The sequence below is a fragment of the Pygoscelis adeliae genome, unplaced genomic scaffold (genome assembly GCF_000699105.1).
Source record: "Pygoscelis adeliae isolate BGI_AS28 unplaced genomic scaffold, ASM69910v1 Scaffold121, whole genome shotgun sequence".
Taxonomy (NCBI): domain Eukaryota; kingdom Metazoa; phylum Chordata; class Aves; order Sphenisciformes; family Spheniscidae; genus Pygoscelis; species Pygoscelis adeliae.
In genome coordinates, this window is record NW_008824359.1 from 6,654,654 (window position 1) to 6,664,112 (window position 9,459).

At 41.8% G+C, this 9,459-nt stretch overlaps 1 protein-coding gene across 1 annotated transcript in view; it reads right to left on the reverse strand.

Moving 5' to 3' along the window:
- The window catches only part of PKHD1 (polycystic kidney and hepatic disease 1 (autosomal recessive)), a 279,334-nt gene that overhangs the window by 100,784 nt on the left and 169,091 nt on the right, over positions 1 to 9,459 (reverse strand). The window contains exon 50 of the mRNA XM_009319748.1: positions 7,630 to 7,749. Within this exon, the coding sequence (XP_009318023.1) occupies positions 7,630 to 7,749 (120 nt within the window). The remainder of the gene's footprint in view (positions 1 to 7,629; positions 7,750 to 9,459) is intronic.

Here is a 9,459-nt window from a genome sequence, read left to right on the forward strand (position 1 = left end):
GCTTGGAGACATGGTTTAGTGGTGGACTTGGCAGTGTTAGGTTTATGATTGAACTCAATCATATTAGAGGTCTTTTCCAACCTAAATGATTCTATGATTCTATGATTCTCCAATGCTTTATTCACAGGACTACTCATTCCCTATTAATAATTTAGTTAACAGTGACCAAGGGAAGCACCATTCCCTTAGATCCTTAAGGACAAAACAAGGAGAATATTTTTATATTACAGAAGACAGTGGGGACTGTTCTTGATTAAGCACAATGACAACATCACTGCTGCCTCCTAAAGCTGCAAGTCTACAGCCTGTGAACCTTTTAAATACCACTTAAGCTTTCCAAGTAGGACATGAGGACGGACATAAATGGTGCATCATTTAGAGGTAGCCCACCACACAGAGGTCAATTCCACCCTCAGGGCCCATCTAATGCTCTTTGATGTCACTGGGAGCTTTTCAGTTGATTACACTGGAAACCAGCTCAGGTCCTTAAATTGTGGTTTCCAGTTCCTTTCTTTATTGACAAGAGTAACAGTTTCCTGGTACGGTGCATCTCTGAGTCAATAGATGCCCCTGGAAGAAGGAAAAGCAAGGTATTTCCTTAACAAAGGGTTCAATGAGATGATCTAGTTGTGGCTTTCATAAAATAGCTTGCAGAAAATAAGAATCTTCAACATAGTGGCAACTGCCAAATCCTACCCAGAGATTTGCTGTGACTTTCACTGATCTCATAGGCATTTATTGGAAGGCACAGATATACAAAACAGGAGAGATTAAGGAATACACATCTTTTCCAATGTTTTTTGACAGAGCAGGGAGAATGGGCCACTTGAAACAGTTTTGGTGTGAAACATAGGAAGAGCCATGCAGTGTCTTGGGAAGTGGATCAACTACTTCACTGTTTTGCTTCTGCCTACAGCCATTAGCAACTGCTTTGGATGAAGACACAAATGACCATGCAATGGGTAGCACAGTGAAAGTCCTTTCCCCAAAACATGTAATTAGGGGCTGACTCAAGCCATTTAGCACAAAGGTTTAAGAATTTTTCCAAGCCCTGTTTGCAGGAAACATAATCAAAACCTACACAAAGTACGCTCAGAAGCGGACTGAAAAAAATATGAGTAGGCTGTCTTTAATATTAATGTTTCCTAGCTTTTGACTCTGGTTTTGCAGCCCTGAAGTTTCACAGCTTCAAGGGAGAAGAAACTTCTGCTTGGTCCGGGGTCCTGCGTCTGCTTGCAGATTTGTTTGTCTCTTCTACATACGTGTTCCTACTCTATACCTGTAACTCAATCTTCCCACATCTTCCTTTCCCATTTTTTTTTTCTTTCTCTCTGGACATCAGCAGGGGACACCCTGAAAGCCCAGGACCTCTGTTCTCAAGGACCACGCCAAGTACTGCAGCAACCCATGGTTACTCTGAACATCCCATCTCAAAAGAAATTCCCGGCATCTTTGGGTTGAAGCATCTTTCAAGCATGCAAAATTTTCACAGCATTCAGATGCAACAAACCTCTACAGAGCAAGTGTAAGCTTTTTTTTTCCCCCTAAATCTCATACTGTTAGTACTCGATACATTTTTACACGCATGAAGAAACTCCTGCCCATAATCTTTTTACAGGACAGGTATAGTCCTGTAAACATATACATATATGCCCTGCAGAGCTGAGAAGTGAAGGTGCAGTATGTGAGGATATGAAACAGAGAGAAGAGAAGAGAATAAGGGGGAAGATGTTGTTAAAATGATAACTTTCAGACAGAAGGGGAATCTAGTTTGTGAAATCACAGCTCAAGGATGTGGCAAAAAGCTGCAGTTGACAAAGGCCATAAGTATATTCATCAAACACAGACTGAAACATTTTTACAAGGAAAAGAAGAAGTGCTCCTAGGCATACCATTTATATGTCAAGTTTCAGTCTAGAACAGATATTTTTGCTGAGATGCACATCTTTCTAAAAAAAGGTTTTATAAAGGAAATGCTGACTGCTCTGTAACTGTAGCATCACATATGTGAGCCTTGAAACACAGGAGTGAGAAATTTCCCCATTCAGAGATATATCTGCAAACCTGTAGTCTCCTCAGTTTAAAAGAACAACACTCTGGGGTGTGATGCTTGGAGCATGAAGTCCTCGGAGGGTGAAATGTTGCTTTATAGAAACAACAGAACGCTCCTTTGAGGAAAAAAAAGTCCTTCCACACTTGAGGAGAAAAGCAAACAGATTCAAAGGAGACTTCCTTACACGGTCCTTACAGAATATACTCATTTATGTAATAGAGGGAGATGATGACTAAGGGATGAAAATCATAAACTTTAGGTCACTGAGCTCAAGGGATATACCTTCAGAGAAATACAAACTGGAGTTGTTTTTCTCCCATTAAGACATTCATATAATAGCAAGCAACCACTTCCAGCAAACCACAGTTCGAGCCTTAAAACAGGGCTACATTTCGTTATATATATATATACTTTCTTCAGACAATAACTCACAGGTATGCCACAGTCTTAGTGTTCAGACGTACAATACTGAGAAGTCACTAATGACTCCAGCAATGACACAAAATGACTTTGATCAGCTGCATCGCTATATAAAACACCATAGCATGCCATTGAATGGAAATCAGACACAACAGAAGAGCTATTATATGAGATACAGTACTCCAGCATTCATCTCTTCAAACAGAAAAAGTTCAAAGAAAATCAACATCAGAAAATGAATAACAGAATGAATTCCACCACTGGAAAAAAAAGGGGGGAAAAAAAAAAGAAGAGAGAAATTGCCAGAGGCTACATGATATCATATCAATACCCTTCAAAACAGCATTCCATCGCCTGGAATTATAACATGTTCTCCTTCCACCCACAGCGCGCTGCGTCAGGAGTGTGTCACAGTGAAAACCATAAACCAAAGCCCTGAAAATCCGAGGGTTTGAGAAGCTAATGCCACTGCTGGCTGCCAGAATGGCATGACTAAACTCATACAGCTCGTTTTTCGAGGTGGTGGGACTGCTGAAGTCTGATGCATGCGAGAGGTCCTTGTGGGATGGCTGCAGCTCTGGAGGATGAACCTCGAGAGATAAAAGCACAAGTTGTTGCAGCCTGAGCTAAAGCTTTCGAGCTGGGGCTGGAAGAGACTTGTATCCGCCAGGGAGTCAGACATTGAGGGGCTTGTAACATACCAACACTAGAAGTCACTTTAACATGAGGGACCCACCTCTGTTGCAAGTGAAATTCATCCTTGTGCAAAGAAGTCTACAAACTCCTGAAGTTTCACCAACACTTTCAGAACAGGGCAAAAATGGAATAACTTAGTACACAACCCCAATTTCCAAGCCCTCCAAAAAGCACCTTCTAAATGTGAAGCAGACACCAAGCAGCGACACAAAAACTTGGGTTTTAATATGGGCATTTTGCTAATAGAGGTGTTTTCTAGCTTTTCAAACTTTCCTGAGTCCAGCTCATGAGGCAGCCCTAGTGGTGCAATTTTGCTTATTTTGTTAAATAAGCAAATTGAAGCTTTCATTAGCTAAGATTAGGCAGTGCCTTAGCTCTTCAGTGAACTCTGGGAATCCACGGTCATTCAGAGATTTCAACAGAGTGTCAGGCCTGGACCAAAGTCTTCCCCTGCACTTCTTCATGCTAGAAATGAGCACTAAACAGCTCTTATTTGTTTTTATAAGACTTTAAAACTGTTCTTTGGGGGCTGAAAGGACTTACCCAGTAATGCACAGCACACCAGAAGTAGGCCCATGGCTTGGCTTTCAACCTGAAAATCATTATGGGTGGCTCCCAGAAGAGAATTGTAAGTAACTAAAAGACAGTGGAGAGTGAGACACAGCTGCATCTTCCCAGGAGTGAATCACAAAAACGTATTTTTGTGTGTACAGCAGCACAAAGTTTGGGTAGTTTGCAGAATATTTGTTCTCATGAGAACAAACTCTCGCTTTTCTGTAGCCATCTGGAGTCATTCTGAGTTTAGCAGGATATGCACAAGCCAGTGCAAATGGAAGGGAAACATCCATAAAATGCCACGATTAAACATATATTTTAAAATTGTCAATTTCATTTTAGATTTTGGACCCAAGAAAGGGGTTGAATTTCTTGCAACTGGAAACTCATATATACACTTGTGGCAGCAAAGCAAGGTACGACAAATGGACTGAAAATTCATCTTGCCTAACTACATTTCATTTGAGCAACATATCCAGTGCCCTTATCACACCAATGATGACTATGACTCCAATTTAAGACCTTCACTCTGTTGACTCCCACTGCCAATAAGTGTTTCAACACCTCCAAGCCAGCAAGAATGAAGAGGGAGAGTAAAAAGAAAGTAAAGGGAATATGATCAGAAAAGGCAAGCATGCAATAGAGCAGTTCTCTCTCAAAATAGATTGGGTGATAGACAGTTTGTGTTCATGTTTATGTTCATGTTCTTGGGCTAAAATTGAAGGATAATTCCAGAAAGGCATTGGAGAGATGAATAGTTTCTGCTCACCAACTAAACACACATATCTACTCTAGTGATAGGAGCTAAGAGATTTTTGTCACTGATAGGAAGAAGACAGTCACAGAGTATGGCTCTCCACTGGTCCAAGCAGGTAGTGCATTTTCTATCTTTTGCCTCTTTCCTTTTCAACCATTAAGTATTTTGTTGTGGTTTTGCTGTTCAGTAAAGCTCCTCTGAAGCGCAGAGACAGTTTTATTGTATGCTGTGAAGCACCCTGCTCTAAGCAGCCGAACACGGTGATTCAGAACTGGGAACTCGCAGGGTCTCACCCTGCTCAGGCAACAACTTGCTTTTGGGTTTGGGGCAACATTTATTGTCCTGGGCCCTCAATTTCTCATAGGCGGAGAATATTCCTGTCCATGGTAAAACACAGATCATGTCTAATAGTCCAACCCTTATCTTGCTGCCTCCCAGCCAGTAGGCACCAGTATGCTAGAAAGAATCCCTATACCACATCCTTCGGCACAGTGCAGACATTCCCCAGTTAATCTGACCAAACCATCACTGCTCTAAATTCGGGAGATGTTAGCTCTGACCCCAAAGGCTGTGCGGTCATGCTGCACAGCGCCAGGCCTGAGCTAACGATCTTTGCCTCTCAGGAGAGCTAATTAGTTCTGGTATACCAGCATGCTGATGCAGCGGTATTGTTTCCAGTCCTAGAACTAGATCAGTTGGGCTGGGCTGTGAGCAGCAATGTGCAATGCTTCAGACACAGCTTAGTCATGAAGGGCCTTGTGGTATGTGACAAAGGCCATGGTCAATATCTCACATGGCAGCTAAAATAAGTTATTTTATTGAGAGGATTACACTCACCTTTACAGGAAGCACAGAGAAGTTTTATTCATAGGTGAGTTTGCAATGCACCAAAGGACCATCGCAACCTCAGCATCCAGCCTCCACTCTCTTAATCTAATCTAAAAAACAGAACTCCAAATCCTTAACCAAACTTTTTTTTCTTTAATTTACTTCTTACTTTCTGGTTCTGTGTCAATTGTGATTTACCTCCAGTGACCACCTGAGCACACCCTACATAATTAACTCACTGTCAGTGCAGAGGCCTTAGCTACCAGTGCCACCCTTGTGCCTCTTCATATCTGCACCTGACATATGGCTTTGAAGACTGAAATGATTTGGTCTTTTGACAATCATGGAATGATATTGGTGAATTGGTTATAATGTGATACACAAGAAATTGAAACAGATGATCTGGAGTTGTCTCTGGCCTTGTTCTTGGAGAGCTATGAAGGACAAAATACACAATGGCATGCAAAATCCAACGATGGCAAGAGGATCCAAAAGAGAGCAAAGCACATGAGAAATGCCCCACTGTTTAATGCCTGCATAAGGGGTCAGATATAACGGAGGTGAGAGTGGAGCAGGAAACAGGGAGCACAGGACAGAAAGGACACTTTCTGTGTTTCTGAATGACAAGCAGGCACATGTTCAACAAGAAGAACCAGTGGCGTGGCTGGAGTAATGTTGTTGGAAGAGGAAAGCAAGTCAAGCATTTTGGGTGCTGCGTTTGGACTTTGGAGTTTGAGGGTCAACCCCCTGTTCTGGTACTGCTTCCCACTGGCAAGGTCTTTACATGGATGTTAGCGTGGCATATACTGTCAAGGGAAATAGATGTAGACCTTCACATCATGGATCAGAGGACATATATTAACTGCAAGCTAGGTTCATACCTCAGGTGCTGCTGAACATGCTCTGGAGAACTGAGGTTCAGGCCTCAATTTATGGCACCTGAACTGAGCTGTCTGATTGGAGCTAAGTGTCTAAGCTCCCACCACAATAAATTCATTTAGACATGTAGTACTATCTGAAATGCCCTTGGATATTTGAGATCTCACACAGGACTGGCAAATATGACATAGGGGACACCTGTGACCATCTAGGGTTTCACCTGGCTAGGCAGGGTGCTCCTGGAGTGCTTCAGACAACACTAGATACCTTCATAGAAGCAAATGACTTGAGCCCTGGAGCTCTGCGTAATACCATCAGTGAAGAACAACTCAATTCACATTAGATACCCACATTTGGTCAGCTCGGTAACTCTTCCAGCTCTACTAACTGTAATGACGAGGAACCGGTTAAGATGCCTAAACACATGTGCTTACATATATATTATATATATATTACTTTTAATGACACAGGACAGAGAAGTCTTAACCATGACTGAGGGTCCACGCCCAAATGCCAACACAAAGCAACAGAAGCTTCCTTCCACAAAGACTTCATAAGCCAAAACCAGGTGGAAGAAGAAGAGACATGGAGCAGTGTTATCCCCATTTCCAGAAGTGAAGCTGCGGTAGGCAGAGAGACTTATCTGGTTTCAAACAAACGAGGAGAAGCCAGCACCAGGACCCTGAGTATTTCAGATACATACCACACAGTATTCATAGTGTGATACAATAATTATGTCTGTGACCTCAGGAGATCATCTAGTCCAACTTCCTGATCAGAGCAGGGTCAGCTATTAGGTAAAAAGGTTATCACAAGTTTTGTCCCCCAGATTTCATGCAAAAATTCTAAATATTTTTGCTAGAATTCAGAAGGTTGTTCATGCAATAAGGTTGTAAACTGAGCTGGGATTCAAATGTAACTCAAGTCTGAGGTTGAAATACAGGCATAGGCTAAAACATCTAAGAAGCATCCATGGCAAATGGATTGAGAGATTATCAATGATAGTGGGAATTGCAACAGGAAAATAACATGGAAGGTGGTATAATTGTGGAAATGTAAATATGCTGCCTGCACAAAACACAAAGAGGTGGGTCAAGAGATGAGCTCTTTGTGAGCTGTGATTTTGGGTCTTGCAAATTTTGTCCTCTGGAAATAAGGTCCCTGCATATAATTAAGCTTGAGTATCGGTATGAGTAAGTAAGTGTGCGTGTGTTTGTGTATATGTGTAAATGGAAAAGAATGATTATTCTGTTCCAAAAATCACACTTTTGTGCTGTAGTCAAGATCTCAATGTGACGAGGAATAAATGTGGTGTTCTGCACACACTAGAATGGACACTAGTGCCAAGGAGCCCACGTTGCAATGCAAATACATATCCTAATGTAAACAGACCCCAGCACCCCTACAGAAATTAAACACCTTTCCTTCTTTCCTTCCTTACTAGGTAAGATGATGACGTCTTCCCCAGGGCCTGGGATGCTGCAGTTGGATCCACCCCAGCCTTTTTCTACATCATTCCATGTCTCTGGGTGCGACCATTTCAAGACAGCATCAGAAGGAACTATAACACAGGACATACAAAGGCAGAATTATCATTTTCAGTAGCTGGGAGAATTACCATTTCTTTGATAGTCAAGCATCTGTAGCATTAACATCCTCCTTTTGTCACTGATGAAGCAACACTAACTGCTCTTTGTTATCTTCCATGCTTAAAGGAAGCTGCCCAATGGGAAAAAAAGATCTCTCCCAGGACCATGTTTTCAAAGTTAAAGGGCAGGGACATAACTGAAAAAACAGATTCAAATTCTTTGGGACCCATCAAAAGCAAAGAAAATCTTGAGGTTTGTCGTACTTAGCTTGTGATATGCCTTGTGAATATGCTTCACAAGCAACTGCTTCATTATTTTTATTCATGCCATCCAAAGTTCTGAGCACAAAATTAAGATGAACAAATGAAAATAAAAGCCAGTCACCTGTGCTTGGATCAAAATGGTAACTAACTCTACTAGAAAGTGCTAACTCTTCTCATCTATTTTTTTTCCCCCAGTGCTCTAGAAAGCAGATTGAATTCCCAGGGTATGGGAATTTCCATACTTTCCCAAAGTATGAAAGATTTTAAAAAATGAGTGATCAACTCTCAGAAGCCTGTTAGCTCTCAGAAAAGCAGGAGTCTTCCCATTGAAAGGGGTAATGAAGACCTGCCTTGGAAAACCAGCTTGACTGAGACACGTGGCAGCTCCTGCTCATTCCCCAAAGATTTACTTTTCAGGCCAATCCAAAAGGAAACTTCTGAGCCTTAGCATTAGGAAAATATTGGGAGAAATTAAGTTCACAAAATGTAGGTGCTTAACTTGCACTTGTATTTTAGACAGGTAATGAGCCAGTCTTCATAAATTAATTGCCTGAGTTTGCTCTGCCATCAAGAGAGGAAGGAAAGCCTCCAGGGGGAAATCCTGTACACTGAGTTTAGCAAGCCCTAAGCTAACACAGGCAGGGCCTCCCTCTGGAGGCCTCTACAAGCACCTACCTCTGTCCTACCACTCTAAAGGAAATTCTGGCTTTTTTTTTTCTTGATGAGGGCTTCATTATGTATTGAAAATACAGAGGCAAGCTCATGCCTAAGTGGGGGGGGCTAGACCCCACTCAGCAACATTGTGGAGTAGAAAAACCCTCCCTTGCCAGCACAGGGAAACACAGAGAAATTAAACCCAGGTGGAGCTCCTTAAGGCTGGGTCTGTCTTTCCGTCACTTGTTTGTTTGTTCAGGGGAAACACTCTGCAAAAAGCTCTCTAAACCTTATTGCTACGTAAATGATTATTGTTGTTAATACACAGCAAGGCAGCTATGCAACTAAAACCAAACTTTGGGGGTCTCCCTTGTCTCTGGTGTATTTTTCTGTCTGATTCGACCTGTAACTGTGCTGTAATGTCAGACTATTACACTAAGATCACTATGGAGCACTAAAATACATTGTAGTCTTACATTCTCTGTGACCTTTCTGATCTGCTATGGTATTTCTTAACAGAAGTTTATAGTCTTTTATGCTGTGGAATCACACATTTATCATCAGCAATGGTAGATATGGTTCAATGAAATGCTTAAATGAATGCCAAGAACCCCTGTTGCGTTGATAGATGTACAAAATATTGAAGTGGAAAATAGCAATCTATTTCTGAAAAAGTAAAGAAGTAAAAAGAAATGGTGTGACTCCCAGACCAAGCCTTTCAGACACAGACTGTCACTCACCTGGGGTAGGTAAAGCCACTCTTTC